This window comes from Poecilia reticulata, linkage group LG2, assembly GCF_000633615.1.
Source record: "Poecilia reticulata strain Guanapo linkage group LG2, Guppy_female_1.0+MT, whole genome shotgun sequence".
NCBI lineage: Eukaryota > Metazoa > Chordata > Actinopteri > Cyprinodontiformes > Poeciliidae > Poecilia > Poecilia reticulata.
Window position 1 is genome coordinate 16826707 of NC_024332.1, and position 23228 is coordinate 16849934.

Here is a 23228-nt window from a genome sequence, read left to right on the forward strand (position 1 = left end):
AGCTTCAATCTTTAAATCTTTAAATCTGGTATATAAATATAATTATTTATATACCAGCAATGTCAAGGAGTTCTAAAAAGATGTGAGCAAATATATTAGTTATTAAGTCAATTTTTATTTAATTTTTTTCTCCCACGTCACCAGACGGGCTCTGTACGGCTACTTTAGAAAATCCTAAATAATCAATGAAGTTTATTTTCTTTTCCCGTTTTAGTGACGTCATGCGATTACGTCTCATCAACAAACCCACGTGACCCCGTGAAGAAGGAAGTCAGCTTAGAGAGGAAGAATCATGTGAAAACAATCGCCGTAACTTTCCCCTGATTTCAGGTTTATCTGTCCCGCTGCGACATGTCCCGCAGGGAGGTCTCCGTGTGCGTGAAGCTGCTCCTTTCCCTTCATGTTGTTGCTCAGTTGCGGGCTGACGGACGACAGCAGTGGCCTGTTCCCTACAGGTATGCGGTCAGCTCATCATATGACTTTAGAGAAGTCCGTCTTTGTGTTGCATTCGCTTAAATTTGATGTGGCTGCGCCAAAAAATGCCGAGGCTGGGCTGTGTCACAAATGTAACTTTTGGTGAAAGTTCATCCACATTGATTTTATTCATCTATTTTCATCGTGATTCTACTTTGTGTCACTTTAAGGAACTGAGTGAAACTAATGTCTGCTCCAATTGCCGTCAGTAGATTAAAGTGCATAATTTTAAGTAAATAGAATAAGAAAACTTTAGCATCAGTAATATTTAGTGTCGTACAGTAAAAAAAAAAAAATAAATAGTTTACTCCCCAATACACAATTGGAGCAGAGGTCATTTTCCAGGAGGGCAACACTAAACGGACACCTAGAGCATAGTGGTAAGGTTTAGGTCATGTGCTATTATGACCTAGTCAAAGTCCATACCTACATACAACTTAAAAATGCATGTTCTCCATCCAGTCTGAGAGAACTTTGGTCAATTTCCAAAAGAGAATTAGCAAAAACGTCCATCTCTAGATGTGCAAACCTTTTAGAGACATAACCCAAAAAGACTTTAATGAAAGGAGGTTTCACAAAGTGAAAGATTTTTAATAGTTTAAGAATCTGAAATATTTTTATATTTTTCCTCTTTATTGCACTTTGTTTTGGTTTATCACACAAAAATACCAATTCTACAAATCAAATTTTGTGGTCTTATTGTGTCAAAGTGCAACAAGCTAGCAGAAAAATAGAATTGTTAATTTAGAGCTGACTTTTTTATTTATAAGTCTCAAGATAAATTACAGAAGGAGATCTAAAATTGTGACATTGTTGACCCCTGAAAGTGAAAAAAATCTAATTTCATTTGAAGTTTGCTTATTATTTTGGTAGCTGTTAGAGGTTGCTGTTAAATGGTTCCAAAGTGACGTAATTTTAACTCTCCGTCCCTCATTCCTTCTGTTCTCATCAGGCGCTTTGACCGGCGACCTCCTGCGGACTCGTACTGCGAAGCTCTCTACCCGTTCTGCCCCACCGGAGACCGCGATGGACGCTTTCCCTCCGTGCGAGACAGCGACGTCGTCTCTGTCTACCGGCTGCAGACGCCTGTGTGGGAGTTCAAATACGGAGATGTGCTGGGGAAGTTAGTGAGTGCATCAATCTTTTTAATGTTTCTATTTCAGATATTTCTCTCTGCACCTTCAGTTGAAGTAACGTCTGAATTGGTACAAAAGAACTCTGTATTTCACTCGCGTGCTTTCGAAATAATCCAAAATAGCAGCATTGTGGAAGCTGAGGTGCAGCTGTGTTTGACAGTATTAATAGAAACGCAGCTGCACAGCTTTCCCCCTGCGTCATCTCAAGCCAGAGTTCCCGTGTTTTTTGTCTTGCAGCACATCATGCACGATGCCATCGGCTTCAGCAGCCTGGAGACCGGAGCCAACTACACCATGGAGTGGTACGAGCTTTTCCAGCTGGGCAACTGTACGTTCCCTCACCTCCGGCCGGAGATGTTCGCCCCCTTCTGGTGCAACCAGGGAGCTGCCTGCTTCTTCGAAGGCATCGATGACCTGCACTGGTCGCAGAACGGGACCCTGGAGAAAATAGGAGAAGTAACAGGTGACATTTTCCGACTTTGTTAGTGGAAACACCTGTTGGCAATCTGCGTTTGTGACTGTCTCAAGGCTGCACCTCCCATCGCCCAGGAATAAATGCAGTTCTTAGAAAAAAAACAAATAGGTTACAGACAGATCTCTTTGGTTTTTGCTTTTCGATCGATCGTAAACGTGTCAAACGAATATCAAATTTTATGTCGTATCAAATAAAACTTGAGCAAACCTGGGTTATATTGGTGGTTAATGTTTCACTTTAGCACCAAAGGCTTAAAAATGATAGATGTCAATGACTTTGTTTATGATTTGTTTTCAAATTCCTTTTAGATCTGGGTATGATACACTGCTGTTTGACACACGTTAGTCCACTTCATGTTAGAAGAGTTGAATAGAAAATGTGGTAAATGACCGTAAATTAATTTATGTGGGGCATATATATATTCACATGTAGATTTTAACGGCCTTTTCTGAGAACAGAGTTTTGCATTCACTCAGGTTATCTTTGTCTGATATTAAAATTTGGTTCATAATCTACAGTAAAACACGTAAAAGCAGAAGAAATCTCTACAGCGATACGCTGTCTTTCACATCGCCGTAACGTCGATGAAGATAATGGAATGCTTCCGCTATTACTTTTCCTAAACCCTACTTTTTGTCCTGCAGGGAGTCAGTTCAACGCGATGGCCCAGTGGGTGCAAGACGACAACGAGACCGGGATCTACTACGAGACGTGGACCGTTCGCTCTGACCCCGGTCCGAACGCAACGGTGTGGTTCGAGTCGTACGACTGCTCCCAGTTCGTCCATCGCACGTACAGGAAGCTGGCCGAGCTGGGAGCCAAGCTGTCCAGCCGCTCACAGACCAACTACACCAAGATCTATCTGTACAGCGGAGAGCCCAGCTACCTGGGCAACGACAGCGCCATATTCGGGCAGCCGGCGCTGAAAAACCTCGCGACGAACATCCGCCAGTTTTACCACACGTTCAGGCCGCACCAGTCAATCTTCGACCTCGCTTTCAGCCTGCTGGAGGCTTACAAGGAGGTTGTGCTGGACAAGAGCTTCTACCTGTACTACAACTTTGAGTACTGGCACCTGCCAATGAAACATCCATACGTGCAGATTACGTATGAAGAGGTGCCTTTGCCTTAACAACTAGCCTGTACACTTGAAATTGTTTTTATTTCTGTTTTTTTAAGTTTAAAATTTATAACTAGTCCTGCCAGCACTTGCTGACCTTTACGCTGAGTCGGTTGTTTTGTTTTAACACAGTAACACTTTCCCTTCTCTGCAGGAAGCACACTGGTCTGATTTCACCTTCTAAAATGCTTGTTGTGAGTGGATGATCCTTATCTGACCACTAGGTGGAGACATTGTTTCAACAAAACCTGATCTAACTGGTCTGCTATATTTATGGAGATGCCATAGATGTAAACTTTCATGACTCAAAGACAAATAAAAAAATGTTAAAAGATCTGATTTAAATGAAAATGACCTGATTTACATCTGATGTACCAGGCATACCTGATAAAAAATTTGTGCTGAAGTCCTTAAAAGAAATCTACTTCAAAGATATATTCCAACCACCATTTGCTAATATTTTTCGCAAATGGCATCATTTCCATCGGCATCCATAACAATTTCACATATTTGTTTTTCTAAATAACTTTTTTGTTGATCAAATTGTCTAGAAAGTTTAAATTTATAACTCGGATATAAAATATGAAATGACACAGAAGCTCCTTTTTCCTCTGTGTTGCATTTCAAAATGGGAAAGAGAAATATGTTCTACAGGGACTGCAGTTAAGCATTGATCTAATACCAATAAATATCTTTCAGATGTTCGGATATTTAACCAACTTTCATCTTCGATGTAAATGAACCAAAATTAAAGGTTGAACTTTTTCCTTTATTTTGCTGTGGCTTTATTCTACTCACTAGGGTTTTGGGTGTGTCGCACATATTTTCTAGGGATGGCAGTAATGGACCTCAAGTCAGTGACTTAACTTGAGGTAACGGCATAAAGGAAATCTTTCAAACCTGCCTGTTGTGGCTTCTGCTTTAGAATTATTGCTAAGCTGAATCATTTCCTTTGGAGACCACAATTGGTCTCTGAAGATTTATTTCATATCAGACTATCAGCTCACTGAGTACAAAGACTTTTTTTCTTCTAGTCTGTGAAAAGATGCCTTATTGACTTTTTAAATTGATTAATAAAAATGTTTACAACTGTGGCTGACATCTTGCACTCTTTGTCCAACGGTCCTTTTGGCTATGCAATGCGACGCCGTGCAACAGCAAAAGAGGAAGTCCATCATGTCAGATGAGGTCATCACATGGGCGGTCTGCTATTTTTGCCCAATTCACACCTATGATTTGATTTTGCATCAATCCATAACATGAAATGGAAATAAATTATTCTGACATATGGTAAACTGACAAAATAACATTTTAGTGTATGAATAATAAATTCACAAGTGGTTAGTATTTTGTCTTTGTTTAGAGTCACTGTTGGAAATGTCTAAATATTTTTGTAAGGTTTGTTTGGTGCAGCAGTGAAGCAGGTGAACAGATACAAGGTGCAACAAAACAAGTACATTCACAATTGTTTATTTCTGGAGAAGATCACAAGTCCCAAACAATACCTTTAAATTAAAGACAAGTGACCAGTAAAGCAAAGTACACAAAGTTGTATTTTTTTTTCTCCATAATCATTTGCCGTACAGAAGCAATAATAATAAAAATAAAAACAGCATTAACAGTTTAGTTTTCCTAAACTTTAACTAGAGTACTCCAAACAAAACGGAGATCAAAACATTTTATGACGGTCGGTACTTAAAAATGCAAGATAAATAATTTTCCCTCGAAAAGAGTCACCCGTTCAGCTGACTATTCAGATGAAGGCGACGGTAAAAATCGAATGCGCTGGTTTCTTTAACTGAAGCGAAATCACTGCACTAAATCCAAAAAAATAATAATCAGGTGATATGTTACCGTATCGATGACATGAACACAGACGGCACAGCTACCCACTTCGGTGAGACTTGATACTAAAAGAATCTAATAATGACTTGAAATGTCTCCATTTTAGTCTACGTGTTGCCAAAAGCATCCGTTTGTGTCCCCTCACTCACACATCAAATTCCCAGGGTTTAATATGATGCAAGACGACTTGTGAAACCAACAGCTTCAACTCTTCTAAGAACGCTTTCCAGGTCTAGAAGAAGAGGAATCTTAAAGATTCTTCCAAAAGCACATTTGTGAGGTCAGACACTGATGTTGGACGTGTAAATTTGACTCACAATTTTCACTGAGGCGTCCAATCAGGCTGAAATTCGGATTTTGTCTATTCCACACCAAATATCACTCATCCAGAGGTTTATAAATCTGATGCAAAAGTAAACTGGTGCCGAGTTTGGAGGAGTAAACAAATACTTTTGGCAATATAGTGGATTTCCTATTTTTTGTTTTGTTAAAAAAAAAAAAAAAAAAAAAAAAAACATTAACAAGATCAAGTGACCACAGCAGAAGAGAGAGACCATCACTCAATTAAAATTTTTTTAAAGACGCAAGTATTGTAAAAACCGTCATAGTGAACTTGAGGACCACCTGTCTGCAACGATACCACGATGACAACGACCAGAAGAACAAAACATAAACAATGATCTTGTTGCTGATCTTCAATACTAACTCACAAATTAAGTTCAGCGTAATAATTAACAACAAAGCGTAACTTCTCGAGGGTCTAGCATCCGAAAAAAAAAAAAAAAAGGCAACTACTTCATCTTAATTCGGTATTACAAAAGACAAAGAGCTGCTGGTTGAGCAAACGTTGAACCCCGACAGGGTGAAATAAAGAAATGGTTACATTTCTATTCAAAATAATCAAACACACAGCGTTTTATATACAAGTGAATTTGACTTCCTTCTTAAAGGAAAAGAAAATAATACGTTTCACTCATCTGACTTGCCACGTCTCTTCTGACTGTAGGGGAAGAATGCGTGAGACGGCAGCAGACGTATTTGTAAAGAATAACTCTGCTGCGCCTGTTTGATGCTATTAAAAGAAAACATTAGCAATAGGAGGGTGACTGGTATACAAGACTGACAGGATGTGGAGCTTTACCGGGCAAATTGCAGAAGATAAAAACTGAAACCTGAGAGACAAAAAAAAAAGGGTTGAGCTCTGCGTTCCCAACGTGCATTTAGCGCCAACAGCTGCAGACTATTATATTGCTGATTCCGAAGCAAACTGAGCGGAAAGAGCGGAGGCTCACCGACGTGCACCGACACTCCTGGACGCAATCGGGACTTGCACAATGCGGTGGCTCGTAAAAGCATTCGTACGACTTCGGCCTTTTCACACTGTCAGACTGTAAGCATCATCTTTTGCAAGTAAAAATCCGAGAAGTGTGGCGTCTGCTTCTACTGCTACTCCAACGCCCCTAAATAAAACCAATGACCTTTACAAGTCACCTGATTACTAAACAGAATCCACCTCCCTCTGTGCAATGCAGGTGCGGTTTTTAAATATCGACACAGGGATGCAAATGTGCGCCACACTGTTCAGATTTCTGAGTTTTAAAACAAAGAAGCTTGTATCTTTTAACCTGCGAATCTAAACGTTACTTTGTGTTGTTCTGTCTCAACAAAACTTAATGTGAGAAAATGTGGAAAAGCTCAAGGGGTACGCGCTTCTTTCGCAAGGCACTGTAAATTGATTGCTTCTCTTCCTTCGTTATAGCATTATTATTTTTATTATACCGTGTTAATTGATCAGAGCTTCGGTTCGATACAAAAATGCATTATTTGGCCGCGAAGACTCGGTTCGGCCCAGCTGTCATTTGGTTTCCATGTAAGGTGCGTAGAAAAAAAAAAAATCTCTCACTGTACAAAAAAAGCCTTCTTTCACCAACGCAAGAAAAAAAAATAAAAATAGTGTCTCAAATATACAGAGTGTGTGATGCACAAAAAGAAATACAATTCAGGTACGTTACTGAACACTGTACACCTTCACATCACAAATATCTACCGTTATTTACGTGTTGCTCTCTGCCAACGTTGGACATCTGCAACGAGACGTTTTGTGATTCATGAAGTACAAAAAAAAAAAAAAAAAAAAAAGCTTCCCCTGCTTGTTAAAAGCGTTATAAAACTCCTTCGGCATCGTCTGAAAGAACAAAAATCCCCATCTGTTGCTGTCTTTGCATTTCCAGTAATTCAGAAACCTCAAAAGCCGTTTTGTTTTCAGAGCGCAGGGCGTCCAAACAGAGCGTAGTATGTAGGCCGAGTGGTAGTGTAACGACATGCAGCGATGCAACTAACCGGATTCCCTGCAAAACGTCTGACGTGTTAAAACACACCTGAGCCTGTGCTTGCAGATGCACACGGACTGACATCTTTCCTGATGCACAAAGTGGGAAAATGTCCACATCAGGTCAGGGCTGCAGCTAATGACCGTTTTCGTAATCGATTATTCTGACGATTAATCGGATAAAAAATACACACTGCTGATTTATCATTTAACCCCTAAAGAGTTTTTTTATATATATACATTAGAAATACATTAGAAGATGCAAATAGACAAATAATTAAATTCATTTTTAATTAAGAAAATAAACATTTTATTGCCTAAAATAAAACACCGTAGCATTCCTTTTGTAAATCTGAACTGGGTGAAGCCAAAACTATACCACTTGAGGAATTTTGGCTAAAACATATCTAGAGAAAAAATAGTTTTTATTTTAAATGCAAAATGTATATATTTATTTTATTTTACATATTTGGCTTAATTAACCACTCTGAATATGTTGGACTTTTTTAGAACCTGTGTACTCCGGTTAATCAATCACTATATCAGAGGACAATTATTTCAATAAACGATTAATCACGATTATTCAGCCCTAATCCATTTAACTCGGCTTGTTGTCGCTGCTCTTCCGGCCTCTCCGAGTTTCACTCCAGAGTTGATTTCAGGCTCTCAGACGGAATCGCATGACATCCCCGTTTTTTGGGGGGTATTTTCTTTTACTCCAAACAGACGCTCAGAGAAGTTTTGCTCGTCAAGCTGGCATCTGGCAGTTCACTACAGCGGAGCGGCTTTTCAGCTCAAAGCGACCCCCCTACCAAGTCGGCATCATGTCCGGGAACCAGACCCGGCCCAGATGCTTGGACACCTCCCAGTGAATCTCGTCCAGGGAGTACTTGTGATCCGGGATCAGCACCTCCTCCATGATGGACAGCTGGGACAGCCTCCTGCCGCACATTTTCACAAACTCCACGAACGCGCTGCAGGACACCTCGCACTCCCCCAGGCCGATGGCGGACAGCTGCGTGCAGTGCTTGGCGATGCGGATCAGCTCCTCGTCGAGCGGCCGCAGCCCGTTGGCGCACACGACCAGTTCCACCAGGCGGGGGCAGTGGAGGCCCACGCGGCCCAGGACCTCTTTGCTGACGGAGCGGCCGAAGTAGAGGTGCGTGATGGGGATCTCGTCGTTGAAGAAAGGGCCAAACTCGTTCTCGTAGAGGTAAAAGTACATGACCAGGTTGAACTTGGGCGAGTGGCGCACCATGGCGTCCCAGCTGCTCTTCTTGATGGTGTGGAAATGCTGGCCCGGGTTCTCGCTCACCACGTCGATGCGCAGGTGCTCCAGGTGGACGTGCTTCTCCGAAGAGAGCGCCAGCAGGAGCTCGTCGCTGAGGAGGTGGTAGTTGAGCGCCAGCTCTCTCAGCCCGTGACACTGGTCCGCCACGCACAGGATCCCTGCAAGCACAGATGGGGGATGCTTTTATTTTTAATCCCGCCGATTTTTCTGGCCCCTGTTTTTAATTTTGCGTCGAGAACAAAACGGCTCATTGTGTTTGGCAGGAAAGCTGTGGCTTGAATCAACAGATGTATGTCATAAAATGTATGTCACAGCAAGAAACCACAGAACGGGTCTCTTCATAATTGCCGCTACACAGTACAAAGTCGAGTTAGAGAAGAAAAGTGCAGGCTCCAAACACCAAATGAAAAGCAGTATTGTGAATAAAAACGACAAATATGGCCGACGGACGTTTAGGCCTGATTGGAAGTTAAATTGGTGGGAATAATGAACACCCACATACAAAATACGAAACGAGCCAAAATCATTAGAACGCCGCTTACTCAAAGCTTCAAATGTCGAGTACATTTAAATGTTTCTGTCACGTTACAACCGCTAAAATTAAATGTTTCTTTTTATTTGGATTTTATGCTTCAGATTTTTTTATGTTTTATTTATGTTGTTTTTTATCACAAATACAAATATCATTTGTTTTAATATCATCGATTCAATACTTTTCCCAAATAAGATTTTTACCCCTTTTTTGGTTGAAAAAAAGCTCCAGCTCTGTCAGAGTGGCTCAAGACTTTCTGTTAACATCAAAAATGTATAGACTGCCCGCAGACTTATAAGTAGGACTTCGGTCTGGACTTTGACTGGACCGCTCCAACTCATAACTACGCTTTGATCCAAAGCCCTTGCCTTGGAGCTCTCTGCATTTTGGGTTGTTGTCCGGGCGGAAGATTTCCCTCCACCCACCGCTGCCCTATAATTAGCACCATCCCTTTTCCCAACCGTATAAAAACCATCATGAAAGCATATCGAAGCCAACGCCATGATTCACCACGGGGAGGATGTTTCTGGGAGGATTTTCAGTGTCTGGCTTAATTACAGCAAAGAAAACTGGAAAATAAAGTTTAACTGCGTTTCCGTTTCCACAGGTTTGCCAAGTCCCTGACCTGCCTTGTTTACTAAAAAAGTGGCATTGCTAGAAGAAAGCCATAATAAGCCCAGTTAGCAAAGGCCAGATTTGTGGAATGTGTGACTAGCAGGCGTGCCACTCCTCTATAAAGTTTACTCACAGTTTCTTTGAAGCCCTTCGCATTCCAGCCGTATTTACGATGAGAATAAATTATACGACGGTAGTCTCTGTTTACTAACCAGGTGACTCGAGAGGAAACTGGTTGCACTAGATAAAGGAACCAGAAAGAAAGCTCTAATTTTCAGATTTTTATTTGTAAAACTAAATCAGAAAACTCTAATCATTTCCTTAACATCTTGCAACTTTGCACTACACTACTTTGTGCTTTTCTCTTGCATACAATCCCAATAAAATACCTGGAAGTTAGTAACAAAAAAAAAACAACAATATCTCTTAATGACAACGTACCTGCAGGGGACACATGGGGGCAGCTGCTCATCTTCAGCAGCTTCAGGGTGTCGCTGTTGTTGGCCACCAACACCTTCAGCGACGGATCGTCCACTGGCGTGTCGTCGATCTTCAGCGACGACAGCGACTTGGAGTTGACGAACACCACCGTCAGCGCCGAGATGAAGTGAGACTGAGGAAGTAAAAACGCCGTCATTCCTCTGGATTTTTCCCTCAAACTTAATGTAGTAAGCTTTTTCTTACTTCACAGATTTCAATAATTCAGGCTCCATTACTGCTGAAGCAGCTGGATTCGTTTTCATACGCTACGCAAAGAGCACCGATTGCAGTGTTGAACGTTAATAGCTACTCGTGACGACAGGAAAACGTGACACAATCTGACTTTAGAAACACGACTATGCCGGTGGAAGAGTTTCACAGCCAACATCAGTAAAAATTTTCCAGATCAATTCCAGTGCATCACAGAAACAAAAAAAAAAAACAGATCAATGACAAAAAGTAGAAAACAGATTAATCAAAAGGTAACATTAAAAAACAATAACAAACACGATCAAAAAGAAAAACAAAACTCCAAGTTAAAAATGTACAGAAAATAATGACTCAAATAAAAAAATCTAATTTAGCATTGACTTAAACCTTACAAAAGGGTGAAGTTCATATTTTTTTTAAAAGTAAAAGAAAAATGAGTCAGCATTCAGTCAGCATTAAGGGATTGCTCGAGGGTTCAGAAAGAGATCACTCTCTGCACAGAGGAGCACTAAATAGTGTTTTACTTGATAACATCATGTTCTCTTAATGAGGCCAAATAACAAAATGCTGACCTTGTTTATGTGTGAGACAGACGCTACTTTCTAACCTTATCTGTGAGTGGGAAGACTGAAAACACCATCTTGTCAGCAAGTGAGTAAGAGAATTAAATGGGTCAAAGGTTCAAGATAAACTGGCCTAAAACCTTATCTTTTCCTTGGCTAATACGGGGAAAGGAAATTCTTGTTAAGTGTTGACTGTACCTTTGGAACCTCCATGAAACTGGGCCTGGCGGTAGATATGAGCCCCAAGGTCTTCAGGGAGCAATTCACCAGCTGTGACAGAATGTCACATGCTGCCTCTGCAGACTCTGTGCTACTGTCCACCTGATGGGAACAAACAAAGACTGGCCATCATTTCAGGAGGACAAAAACAATTTTTTTTTTTTTACGTCAACATTTAGCAATAGCAATAAAACCAGACGGACTCAGCAGGGATTGGATTTTTACCTTGAAACTGACGTACTGGAGGTGGTTGGAGTGCCTCTTGATGATCTGCTTGATGAGGTCCGGGTGCGTGGCTTTCAGGTACGAGCTCGCTGGCTGATTGAGCTCGAACTCGAAGCATCTCCACAGCTCGGGCATGTGGAAGGCTTCGTTCCAGCCGCGGCACACCTGCGAGGCGTAGGCCCGGTCCAGCAGCGGGAGGTACTGGAAGATGTGCAGCAGGATCTCCTGAGGCAGCAGCGACCAGTCACACAGCGGAGACTCACCAGCTGCCACGGCCTCCGACTCCCCGCTCGTCTCCGTACGGAGCTTTTTGCAGGCCTCTGGCGGGCTTTCACCGCCGCTTGCCTCCTCTCCTCCTTTGATCCGTTTCATCCTGAAACATAAACATGTGCCGTTTAAGTCCAGTGTATAAGCTCTGAAATTTTCCCTCAGAAAAAAAAATAGAAAAAATATAGAAGCGGCAGGAGGTTATTTGCTTAATGGTAGATGTTTGACATTTCTGGATGCTGATAATAAGTAATAAAGTAATAAACAATGACCCAGTAATAAAATAGTATTACTGGTTTATTAGAGTTCTCTTAATTTTTTTTTTTTAAGAATTTTTCTGGCTCTAAGAAACTGTCCATGTTATCCTCACAACAAATTTGAGTCTACTGTCACTGAAAATTTGCCGTTTTTCAATATAGATTTCTTTAAACTTTTTATTTTATTCTTTTCAAGTCAACTTATTAAGCTTTTTTCTTTCTCATGCATCATATGTGTAAAGCACCAACCTAATACCAGTGTCCTTATGATGACTAAACCACTGTTTTATTTACGTTTGCAATAAATTTCATGAGTCATCAGTTTTGGAGCAGGATTGTTTTTCTTTTCTTTATTAGTCTAAGAGTTTGGTGGATGATCCTTTAATATTAAACTGTAACGCCCTCAACCAGTCATCAAATCATCTGCTGAGAATAGATTTTGTGTTAGTTTAAAAAGTCACATGTTTTCTTTGGCTCCTTTCTAATTTTGCATTCGGCAGCAATAAATCAAACTTTATTGACACATATCGATTAGAGCAATTTAACACAGCTAAAATGAGTAACCGGTTTGTAGATTAACATTCACAGGTAGAGCTGCACGGAACATAATAAAACCCAATGATAAACAGAGGAAACATGCTAGCATTTTTCTGACTGCCACAACGTGACCATGACAATGTGACGTCACGTTTTCGGCAGAAAACGTGAGAAACGTGACAAAGATTATAAATATGACACTGCAGAAAACACATGAAACGCCAGCTTTAGGTTTGAATTTGTATCACACGAAGACAAAACTTGTCATGTAAAATTGTCTAAAGCGTTTTCCTGTAATTCGCAACAGCGTCAATGAACGTAACTGTTAGCTAACTTTACATTAGCTTGTTTTAAATTCACTCTAACAGTTTTTCACTAAAAGTTAGCTACACGCACCTTCCTGTAACGCATTGTACGTGTCGTGAATAACACTTTTGTCGATAAGGTGACATTTACTCGTTAAGCTCCAGCTCAGCCGAGCATCATCCTACCTTGTTGTTTACACACACCGCTAGCTCAGTAGCTGGACGGAGGAAAATCCGAAAGCTGACTTCACTCTTCAACCCGGGCCCACGAAGGAAAAACTCATCCGCAACAGCCAGATAACTCGCATCGGAACTCAATTACCGAGCACACTGACGACAGAAAATAAGAAACTGCCACCTCCGCTCGACTGACCTAATTCCCCCTCCTAACCCTGAAATGGCGAAGTGTTTTGACAGCGGCGGTGCTCCACGGGAAACGTAATGCGAAATGGCTGTTGGTAAAGATCGTGCATACTCGCGAGATTACTCACTCTGCTGCAAAACCCTACTTTCTCTCCACAAAACACTCGCCTACAGATATATAAATAAGCGAGCATCAAAACAGTGCGACCCTTTGTTATTATTAGACAAATTCTCTTTCAGGTAAATTACACCTCTCTGTTAGTCATTTTAAACTAGAAAAACATGATATTAAGTCATATCTATGAAAAACAGTCATTTTGACTTTCAATCACAATGTTGAGAAACACGAGTTTGAAAGTACATTTTGATTGTTAGACGTTATTTTGACGGGGAAATTAATATTCATGGAATCCAACATCATAAATGTTAGATTCAAAGGCATACAGTGATTTTGATTCTGAGATCAAAACTCGCTAATTTGAGTATCAGGATTAAATTCATACACAACTTTGACCGTCAATGTCATAATTGTGTAATTCAGCATCTGCTGAGAGATTTTGTTGTAATTGTAGCTCTCAAAGTCGCTATCATCAGTAATAGTTCAAATGAAATCCTGAGATTGTCACTTAGAAAGTCTAAATAATTACTTTAAATTCCACAATTATGGCTTTAAATCTCCAAATAACATCTCTTGTCATTTTTTGTGTCAAGTGATAAACTGCACCAATTATGAACATGTTTTAAGCGAATAAAAAAAACAGTAAACTAAAAATGCTCCCAGAGTGATACATCTTTCGCTCATTTTTATGAGTTCTTCTGTTTGCATTTATCTTATCTGCATGTTTCTTGCATTCTGTATGGCTTCTGCGAATACATTTCAGTTGTATTTGAAAATACTGAATGAATTTCAGTAACATTTAGCAAAAAAACTAAACTAGCAATGCTCTTTTTTCTTCAAAAGAACGGGGAAGATTGTAATGAAAATCCAAAGCTTCAAAAAGCTACCTACACATTTTGCTGTGAAAATCCATACTTCCATTTTCCACTTTTTTATTTTTATTGTGAGTGCAATGTTGGTGAAAGAAGGAAATACACCACTGGATTGCATATTTAATGTCCAGCAGAAATTGTATTTTGGCATACTAATGAAAAACTGATGACACATTGTATAATTTGTGAAACAGAGAATCTGGTTTATTACCATTCAACTCCATCCACCACAGATATTACAGAGCAGATTCACAAGTAATAAGCTTCTTATTTAACAGCAGCTGCTTCTTTATTTTTCTTTTTTTATCCCCCACACTCTGCATTCTTTGACCCCCAAAATCTCTTTGCCACATACTAGGAAAACGCATACAGGTGCACAATTGTATTTGGTGTGAAGACTGGACCCTTGAATCCTTCAGCTGTAACCACTTCTATCAAGACTTTTTTTTATTTTTATTCTTGTATTTATGTAGGATTTTGATGCTTTTTTTTATTTTTATTTATCCGAGCTGAAAACAAAATTTACATCAACCATCTTTCACTGCAAGTGCCAGACTCTCTTTTCCAGACAGTAATCGAAGAGAACAGACACCAAGAAGAGGGAGGGGCGAGGACTGGGGAGGGGCAGAGGGGGTTACGACTGTATAAAAATGTACAGTGGTTTTTATTTGACATACATTCCATAGATGAAACAGCTGCAAAATAGGAGGCACACCCAGTATTGCACTTCATTAAAAGTTCTGGCTCAAAACAAAACCCAGAATACCAAACAACTGAAGAGAGCAACTTCGGAATACAGCTACTTTGAATAGTATCGCTATATACAAGATTAGATAAATCGTACACTATTTCCATCCCGGAAGCGATATTCTTAACAGTCTCAACAACCAACTCACCTTTTTGTCGTCTGTCAACTCATGATGCACTTGACAGAGGGGAATACTATACAAGATTACGAAAAAAAATGTTTACATACAACAATATTTTAAATTTATAGTAAGGAAGCTGGAAATATGGCCCCTTCCTTTTTGTTTTATTTTCCTTCCCCCCTTTTTAAACTCACGGTCATCCTCAGTTGCGTTTAAGCAAATTTATTTAATCTTCAATGTTACATCGTTACAGTTCAGTGATTGGGAGGTGTGCAACGTCTATAGAAGCCGAGGGATTACAACGGCTGCATGCAAACACGTCACAGGTTATTTTCTGGTTTTTTTCCATTCTTCTTTAAAAAAAAAAAAAACAAAAACAAAAACAAAAAAAAAAAACACTTTTTATTATTAAGTTTGCTCTGAATCCGAAGGCGTAACAGCTTGCGCTCGCAGCAGAACCTGGATCCTGATGTTGGTGAAGGAGCGGACCTGACAACTCGGCGTAGAACGGAAACCTGGTCTGCGGTCCAGAAGACTCAAAGCTAGAGCCAAGCTTCATCGCCGAGTCTCAGCAGCGGCGGCGGCTATAAAAATCACAGTAGACCAACTGGTTTTCAGTGAGTCTCTTAAAGTTTAGAAGGTGTGGGCGTTCCTGCACACTCCACAACCCAGAGCAAATTCTTCGCCCGTCGGAGGGTGGACCACATGCAGGGGGCACTCAGTGCCTTCCAGCTGCTTGCCTTTGGGCCCTGCAACACAGATGGCAATTAAACCTTTTATCAATTTCTCTGGAGGCATCACAATAAAAACAGCACTTAGGTATTTTATTATGCTACAACCACAAACATGATTGGATACTTTTCTCACAGCAAAACTCAAGCACTTCTCAAACATTTTCAAGGTAAGTTTTCAACACCACACTTTGAAGATAAAAACAATAAAAATAGACTAAAAATTTTCAATTCATTATTATATATTTGTGATAGTATTCTATGTTTTACAGCAGGTAAATTAAAACTAATTCTCCCTTCACAGAGAGCTTTAAAGAGGAAATGTTTTACGCTAAAGCACAAATGTTTCATGGAGGGCAATTAAATGTCTAACCAGCATGGCAGATCAGAAAAATCCAACAAATATTCAAATTTGTTTGTGTAAATATAATACGTTTTAGGCACCAAAAAGAAAAAACACATTTACCACTATTTAAAGGCTTCAATTGACACCATCAGCTAAAATAAGACTCCTGAAATTTTGAGGAAAAGGTAACATTATTGTTTTTGAGAGAAACCATCCAGTCACCTGCAGGACAACGAGGGAGCTCCTCCTTGGGGACGCTTGTCATCCTCTGGAAGTCGTCGTGGCAGGCGTTACAGAAGTGTGTGGTTCCAAAGCAGAAGAAGACGGCCACGGAGCAGCAGTAGCGGCATTTATACTCCAGAAAATCTGTGCCGTGTTTGGAGCACATCTGATAAACACACACAGGAGAGAACGTTAGGCGGATTTCTGGCAAAACGCACAACGGTTTTCGGAAACCGTTTTCTTGTTCAGGCAACCCCCGTCTTAATCAAGATCTTCCATCTAGCGTAGCTGGGATTCTTTACGGGCGTCATTCACTCACCTGGGCCCTGGAGACATCCGAGCATGCTCCACAGATCAGTTCGCTAGGGTCGTAGTCATCACCTTGTCCTGCTTCTGCATCACAGCGAGCCTCTCCTCCAAAATATGCCTACAAGAAGGGACACGGTTGACTTTTTTCCCTCAATCCATGTAAAACATTTGAGCCAAAAATCGGATCAATGGAAGCCATTTGTGACCTTTTTGCACTTGTAGCAGACGTAGTACGCATATCTGTTCATGGCGAAGCCTGCGGGGTCGTTGTGGAAGCGCGCTCCTGGCGTAGTTATCGCCTCGCTCTTGTGTAGCCCCTCGTACTCCAGTCTCATCAGAGCTTTTCTCCTCACGTCCTCATACAGCTCCTTAATGGGGTCGAGGAGGTCTTTGATCACAGAGTGATTGATTTTGTTCTGCAGAGGACAAAAATGATAAAACTTCATGAAATCCTTTTTAAATACCCTATATAGAGTCTGAAGATCGCCATGTCTCTAGAGATGGTAACATTTTTAGCAAGCTAATCTCAAATATAGCGTAATACCTTGCAAATTGGACACAGCATGAACCCAAACGTGATGCGCGGCCCGAGCCAGCGGTTTTCAAGAACCCGTCGAGTGCACTGAAGGTGAAACACGTGAGTGCAGTCCAGCTGGAAGAAGAACCGGCAGTTTAACGTTAAGGCAAGCTAACTTATATATTTAAAATAAAAAACAGAAGCAAAACTCAAAGCCACCTGTACTGCAGGAGCTGCCGAGAGAGCCTCTGTAAAGCAGATCATGCACATGTCGTCTGCGTCCTGTTTCAGGCAGCCTGCGTTCTTATCGCAGCCATGCAGACACGGCAGGCAGGTCTCCTCGTTCTTGACTCCTCCACAGGGGTGACCGCAGGAATGAGTCTTACTGCAGGCCAGCTTTGCGTACTCCTGAGAGAGTAGACAGGCAAGGAAGTGGTGATGTTTATGAAGTACAACACGATACACAAAAGTATTTAGTGGCTTTTGGATGTACCTGGATTAATAAATGTGTTAGAAATAGTTTATTGTGGAGAGGGAGATGCTAATCCAGTATTTGTAATCCTCCACCAACAGCACATTAGTAGAAACATTTTCTATAGGCTCCATTAAGCAAAACTATATTACGTAGTCAGTAAAATATATTGTTGATAATCTATAAATCTGTGTTTATTAAGAAATAATTCAAATTATTTTTTATTGCTAAAATATGCGGGGTTTGAACTATTATTGCATAGAAGGGTCAAAGTACAACAATGTGTTTTTGTATATGGTATTAAAATAAACTATGCCTAGTTTGTTTGTTGTGGATGATTGAGCTTAGTGTATCCTCCACACCTGACAGTCTGGGTCTGAGCAGACGCTCCCCACTGCAGAAAGCTCGGTTCCATTTCTTGTGCCACAGAACCTGCAGGCGTCTGAGCTGCTGGATGCTGGTTTACCTGCAAAAATATTAGACATGTGAGCGGAAAGAAGACATAAGCCTGGGAATGCAAAGACTGAAAAATNATATATAATTGTTATCTTTCTGACATGAGAATGTTAGCGATTCCCGTTGTCATGCTCTATGCTAAGTTACCCGTGTGCTCTCTGAACTCCACCATGGCCTTCATCGTCTTTGAATCAGCGAGAGCCATGAGCCAGAAGAGCTTGGTCCTCCCACAGCCTTCATGGAGGTCGACCTTTATGGCCTCCTCCTCCTCCTTAAACACCTGAAGAGCAGAAGAACACAAAGCTGAAACCAATGAACTAACAAAAATGGCTACCTAGATAGAAATCAGCTGGTAACTGGAATCGAGTTAGAGAAATTAACCACATATAAGCACTCAGGACCTGTACTTTTTGCCGTCAGTGAGAAGTTTAAAATTACAGCTTAATTAATTAAATAATTACAGCAGAAGGATTTGATAAATCTGCTTTGAAAGTCGTTTTTATTTCTTATAAAGTTCTTAAAGAGAAATCTAAAGGGCCAAAACTGGAACCACAAGATTCGACCAGAGATCGCAATTTGGCCATGAAACTCAATGATTCTTAACCTTACCTTATTAGCAGTGACAAAAACTTACTGATATTAAAGCAAACTTCGGACACAAACCTGTCTCTGGTGGGAGCGAGTGCGTCGGTGAAGATGGAGGAAGCGGTCGCAGTCGGTGCAGAGGTTGCCGCATATGTTGCACAGGATGATGGCTGCCGTCTCGCCGTCATCGTGATTGTCACACATGGGCTGTGGGTGGGGAGAGAAGGGAATAAATTATTACCCTTCTATTTAGCCTCGTACGCTTTACGAGGCTAAATAGAAGGGTATTTAGCCCTTCTTTAGTTTTCACGCCTATTTATAAATCTCACCATCTGCTTCTGCTGTCCGTCTTTCCCCATCCAGCGACCAGAAGAGAGGCGGTCTACGTGATCCTGGTCAAGAACGCACAGCGACGCCAAGGCGAGCCACAGCTAAAGGTGGAGAAGATAAAATACTTACAGCGTCGCCGATAAACTACATCTCTAATCATCGATTTGTGCTTCTGAATTGCTTCCTTTACCCTTGTTGTTGCTATGCAGCGAACAGGAGAGCGGTGCTCCTCCTCCATTTTAGTCAGCGCTATGATGGTCTCGGCAATTGCGTTCTTGGTCACTCTGGACCAGGCGTCCGACAGGTGGCCCTGCAAACAATGTGTCACTTTAATCTGTGTAGGTCTGCAACTAGCAGTTATTTTAGCAATCGGTTATTCTATTGATTAACTGAATACAAATTTGGCACAATCTGTAGATTTTTGACTTAGCCACTTAAAGCTTATTTTATACAATATTAGAAAGATATTAAAATATGCAAATAAAATAATTCAGTTCCTTTTTTACATAAGAAAATAAACATTTTATTGCCTACAGCGCAATAACATTCATTTAGTGTATGCTTGATCGTTTGTAGCAAAGGAAACTAAAACGTACTTCTAACGTGTGACAAGTCAAGTAGAAAGGACTGAGCTTATCGATTCAATGTACAGCTAATCTGTTTTCTATTTTTATGGATTAACCGAATAATAATTGGACAGCAAAAGGTGCTTCACAGAAGACTTTATTATATAATTTGAACCAAGTTAAGCTATGAAAGGACTTCCGGTTGAAAATGTTAAATGTTAAAAAAGTTAAACACTCACCGCTGCCATATCTTTGACCAGCTTTATGATGATCTCAGCTATCTGCGGAGGCGTGGAGCCTTTCATCCACCAGTGGCTCTCACCTCTGCGAATGTAGCTGCGTACAAAAAGATAGAGAACGAAAACGTAAAACAAACTGACATCAACAAAACCCCCGTCTATCGAGTCTTCCACAAAACTCCAGCTCACCTGGAGTTGAAGATCATCGGTAGAGTGACGGTCGTGACGCCCTTCCCCGCGACGGTGCCGCCCGTCCCGGCGATGGTGGTGCCTTTGGCTTTCAGCTGCACAGTGAGGGCCTTTGCGATGCAGCCCAGGAACATGTCAAGGATGCACAGCTTGTTCCAGTCGCCTTTCTCCGTGGAGTGGATAATGTCGCTGATGTCTGCCGGGGGAAGAGCTTTAACCCCGATGATGCTGGCGAGGCGGACCGGCGTCACCTCCGGCAGGACACGTCGAAGCAAAGATGTCACCTAAGAAGACAACGGTCATGAGGTAAATGTTAATAAACTATTTTACAGGTAATACTTTAATCCTATGAACAGTTTGTTTGATCTATCAACCATAAAGTCTTAAAATCTAGTTTCAGCTCCACAATATGGACGGGCCATAAATCGATTTTATACAGCTGTAAGACATAGTTGAAATAAAATGAGAATGAAGTTTTAACATTACCAAAATAAAGTTGTAATATTGATTTTTTTCTCATAAAAATCCAACACAGATTAAATGAGGAATGTTGAGCAATCTTATGAAGTTTTACTTTGATATCAGTTTAACAGATAAATATTTTTTTAACACATCAGCATAAAATTATTAGTAGTAGCAGGACTTTGTGCAAATAACTGAATCTATTTTGAAGAAACGACCTAAAGGATCTAGTGAGCTGGTCATGCCAGATCTCAGTAACTCTAAAAGCCTTTTCTCATTAAAATGACTTCTAGTAAAATTGACTTTTTTCTGATAATATGACTAAATTCTCATTATTAAACAATTAGCAATAATTTTGTAGCTTGGCCCTAATACTCTGTTGTACAAGTCACAAAGGGACGATTGATGTATTGATGTAAAAGTCACCTTTTGAAAATATTCTCTGTTATTTGTAATTTATTTTTTTAGAAGAAAAGAGAAATAAATGTATTAAAATCAGATCTTGTGTGAAAAAAAATGAGATTTTTAAGCCATATTGCCCTACTGAGCATACATCTTTATTACAAGAGTGTGAACTAATCAATTTCTCAAACACACAATGAGGAATTGGGCTAAGAGGGTTGGCATAGCAGACTTTTTTTTTTTTTTTGCGCAGGTCAACTGAAGTTTTATAACATTTTATATATAAATTTTATTCCAATCTGAATGCACATGTTTGTCCAAGCCTTATTTAGGATGATCAAAACAACCATTTTACCGTGTGTCATTTCACCAATTTCACTTCTTCAAGCAAACCTTACAGGAACATTCTGTATCTAAATGTGTGGAATAAACAGAAGGGGGTATGTGTAACTCAATGAATAAGAGACAGAATAATATGTTAGAATGAGTATTTGTCATGATTCAGCCTTTATATTACTACCCAGCCCAGAGCTACACGTGTTTCAAACAAGCGCTTCTACAATGTTATGTATGCTGCAGTTCCCTTCACCACCAGCTAATGGAGACATTTCCATACAGAAATCCCAATGAAGAAGCACATGCAGTTTTCAGGCAATATGTAAGCTACCACAAAACACAAATTTGCATGTCGGAGAGTGTGTTCACATTCACGCCCACCTGTCTCTGCACCCTCGGAGAAGCGGTGTGCAGGAGAGAAAACAGGTCCTGCATGAGGGTGAGCTGTTGCGCCAGATACTGGCGGCCCACGTTGGAGCCGCTCAGAGCCAGAACCATGGAGAGGAGCTCGAAGCAGTAGGCGTCAGATGAGGCGTCGTCGTCGCTGGGCTGGGAGTTGGCGTTCTCCTTGCTGGAGATGGCGTGTTCCCACTCCTCCCTCACACGTGTGGCTTCCATGCGGATCGCCTGAACGATATGTGCGCACACCTGGAAGCAAAAGGCAGCGGTTCCATTGGACTGTGGACGCTTTAAAGATCCGGTGGTTACTTTTGAGTGGTTTGGACATTTACTTGTTTCTGCAGGTTGGTTAGTTTGCTCCTGCTGAAGATTATTCCCACCATGTGCTCCTTAAGATCCGCATCAGATGGTACCTGTTTGCAGAAAACAACAAAGATCAAAACAATCAGGAAACAACAAATCAGTTGGGAGGAAGATACACAGAACTGGATTTCTACAGACCTTATCCTCTCCTTCCGGAGACGAAAGCAGATTTTTCTCCTCCTGCTCTGGCGTCGGCTCTGCGTCTCCACAGATTAGTTTGCCAAAAACCTAGATGCAAACCGAAGAATTACACTCACGGTTTCAGTTGAATGTATGATCTGCCGATATAACCGCATGATGGAGACAGCACGCAAATGAGCCAGATTGACAGACCTGCGAGGTGATGAGGCGGAAAACTCTGAGTGTCTCGGCTTCACAGTTTTTCTGCTGAGCCATGCTGGCTGAGATTTGTCCAAGGATCTTGATGCTCTCGCCCTCCTTCCAGCCAAGAACCTTCACCTGGCGAACCCTCAGAGTGTTTTCGGGGCCTTTTAACTCCACCTTGATCACATGATAATCGCCTCCAGGGAGTTCACTCGTCACCCAGCCCATGTGACGCGAGTCAAGGTCAACCTGTAATTTAAAAAAAAATTAAATAAAATTATTAAAAAATTTTACAAGTGTAATCAATTCATCTAGCCATTTTTCATTCCTTATTAAAAAAAAGAAACAAATTGGAAGACAGCCAAAGGAACAAGTCAAAACTAACAAAAGTTTTATAGAGTGAATATGCCATCTATTTTATGCCCGAAATTGTTTTTAAATAATTTCTCACGTTACGTCACTGAAATGGCACCTACCTGCTTGATTCTGCAGAGATCTTCTATGGCTTTTCCACAGAGAAACGTTACTGACGTGACTTTGTTCTGTTTGCACAAAATACAAAATAGAAATTCCCTGAAATCCATAATACGACATATTTTCACTAACTTAATTCTCAATTATGCCAACACATTAAGTTTAATGTAGCTTTGCTACATTAATATTACAAGCCAAATTATGAACAAGTCATCAAAAGAAAGCTAGTGTTATTTTACCAGTTTTTTTTAAAAGCTCAATATAAACAGTAGCATCAAAAAAACAGCGTACGCCCAGTGAAAGTGTAGAAATAGAGAATTACAAATTATTAGACCATAAATAAAGGATTCCAGAGAAATTGACTTGATGAACAAATGATTTCCTAAAAAAAAAAAAAAAACAGG

General features: G+C 40.6%; 3 protein-coding genes across 3 annotated transcripts in view; 1 reads left to right on the plus strand and 2 right to left on the minus strand.

The window, feature by feature from the left end:
- The first annotated feature begins 241 nt into the window (after positions 1–241).
- cln5 (CLN5 intracellular trafficking protein) lies at positions 242–3977 on the plus strand. The gene is made up of 4 exons (XM_008433695.2): positions 242–455; positions 1427–1601; positions 1848–2073; positions 2730–3977. Exons 1-4 carry the CDS (start codon positions 352–354, stop codon positions 3215–3217), a joined length of 993 nt encoding a protein of 330 aa, XP_008431917.1. The 5' UTR covers positions 242–351; the 3' UTR covers positions 3218–3977.
- Positions 3978–7647: 3670 nt separating this feature from the next.
- On the minus strand, positions 7648–13358 carry fbxl3a (F-box and leucine-rich repeat protein 3a). Its single transcript, XM_008433705.2, has 5 exons — positions 13067–13358; positions 11515–11887; positions 11269–11391; positions 10259–10430; positions 7648–8828 (listed from the first exon to the last, which is right to left on the minus strand). The coding sequence occupies exons 2-5, from the start codon at positions 11884–11886 to the stop codon at positions 8188–8190; spliced, it is 1308 nt and encodes a 435-aa protein (XP_008431927.1). The 5' UTR covers position 11887; positions 13067–13358; the 3' UTR covers positions 7648–8187.
- Positions 13359–14412: 1054 nt separating this feature from the next.
- The window catches only part of mycbp2 (MYC binding protein 2), a 67045-nt gene continuing 58229 nt past the window's right edge, over positions 14413–23228 (minus strand). The window contains exons 64-81 of the mRNA XM_017309059.1: positions 22827–22892; positions 22360–22599; positions 22165–22254; positions 21996–22076; positions 21646–21912; positions 20065–20348; positions 19876–19972; positions 19261–19380; positions 19070–19171; positions 18819–18947; positions 18303–18435; positions 18062–18165; positions 17447–17635; positions 17255–17362; positions 16917–17126; positions 16721–16828; positions 16402–16567; positions 14413–15851 (exon numbers count right to left, since the gene is read on the minus strand). Coding sequence (XP_017164548.1) covers positions 15736–15851; positions 16402–16567; positions 16721–16828; positions 16917–17126; positions 17255–17362; positions 17447–17635; positions 18062–18165; positions 18303–18435; positions 18819–18947; positions 19070–19171; positions 19261–19380; positions 19876–19972; positions 20065–20348; positions 21646–21912; positions 21996–22076; positions 22165–22254; positions 22360–22599; positions 22827–22892 — 2610 coding nt within the window. The 3' untranslated portion in view covers positions 14413–15735. The remainder of the gene's footprint in view (positions 15852–16401; positions 16568–16720; positions 16829–16916; positions 17127–17254; positions 17363–17446; positions 17636–18061; positions 18166–18302; positions 18436–18818; positions 18948–19069; positions 19172–19260; positions 19381–19875; positions 19973–20064; positions 20349–21645; positions 21913–21995; positions 22077–22164; positions 22255–22359; positions 22600–22826; positions 22893–23228) is intronic.